Source organism: Capsicum annuum, chromosome 8 (genome assembly GCF_002878395.1).
Source record: "Capsicum annuum cultivar UCD-10X-F1 chromosome 8, UCD10Xv1.1, whole genome shotgun sequence".
Classification (NCBI taxonomy): domain Eukaryota; kingdom Viridiplantae; phylum Streptophyta; class Magnoliopsida; order Solanales; family Solanaceae; genus Capsicum; species Capsicum annuum.
In genome coordinates this window covers 4,768,205-4,769,115 of record NC_061118.1, presented here as the reverse complement: position 1 = coordinate 4,769,115, position 911 = coordinate 4,768,205, and the positions used below count along the sequence as shown (strand labels likewise).

At 31.1% G+C, this 911-nt stretch overlaps 1 protein-coding gene across 1 annotated transcript in view; it reads right to left on the bottom strand.

The window, feature by feature from the left end:
- Positions 1-197, bottom strand: part of LOC124886364 (loganic acid O-methyltransferase-like) — a 2,907-nt gene extending 2,710 nt beyond the window's left edge. Inside the window, exon 1 of the mRNA XM_047394302.1 lies at positions 85-197. Within this exon, the coding sequence (XP_047250258.1) occupies positions 85-153 (69 nt within the window). The 5' untranslated portion in view covers positions 154-197. The remainder of the gene's footprint in view (positions 1-84) is intronic.
- Positions 198-911: the final 714 nt, after the last annotated feature.

The window sequence follows — 911 nt, the reverse complement described above, 5'->3', positions numbered from 1 at the left end:
CAGAGTTTAACGTAGGTAAGGTCAATCAAAAGATATCTACTAAATACTTAAGTGGCACTAATTAACATATTAATTAATTAATACCTGCAAATGGGAGTTTTTGAAGTAGCTATAAGGACCATCACCAGCATTCATAGGGAAAGATGTTGTCATTTTGAATAATAATGCTAATACATATATATATTTCTTCACCTTATTGCTCAGTATTTTCTTCACACATGCATGTTCTCATATAGAGATATAAAAGTTTTAAGTACGTAATAACAATGAATTTGTAAAACTTTGACTTTAAAAACAAGGAAGAATTTTAAATATAGAAATAAAAAAGAAAAATAACCATACCACAAATATGATTCAAATTGACGCGTCTCTCTTAGCCTCTGGCAGCAAGGGAAGGAGGCACTGCATGAAAAAAAGTGATGATGCAGAATATATATGTGCTTATAGTAAAAAGTATGTTTATGTTTACGATATTATATTAAAATGTGAAGAATCTTTTAAAAGTGATTTAAACTTTTACACTTCATTAAAATCTTTGCAATAGATAAAATCATTTAATTTTAAATAATCAAATGTTACACGTGTGGGGCACGTCAGACTAAACTAGTATATATATAGAGAGAGAGAGAGATTTGTATACTATAAATTCATAATATTATATAAAGTTGCATAATGCTTTTTTTTTTTTTTTGGAAATTCTAGGATAACCTACAGCCGCTACAATCCTCTGCCACAGCCTCTGCCCTTTGGGTGAGCACTCTATGGTGAGCACTTTGTGCGCACTTGGTAAACCCTTCATTGTGCAATCGCTCGTAAACCACACAAGAGATGTAAACCGCACTAGCTAAACCCCATGCGACGAGCTAATAATGTAATTATTTTTTTCAAATGGTATATTTTTGAAAATATCC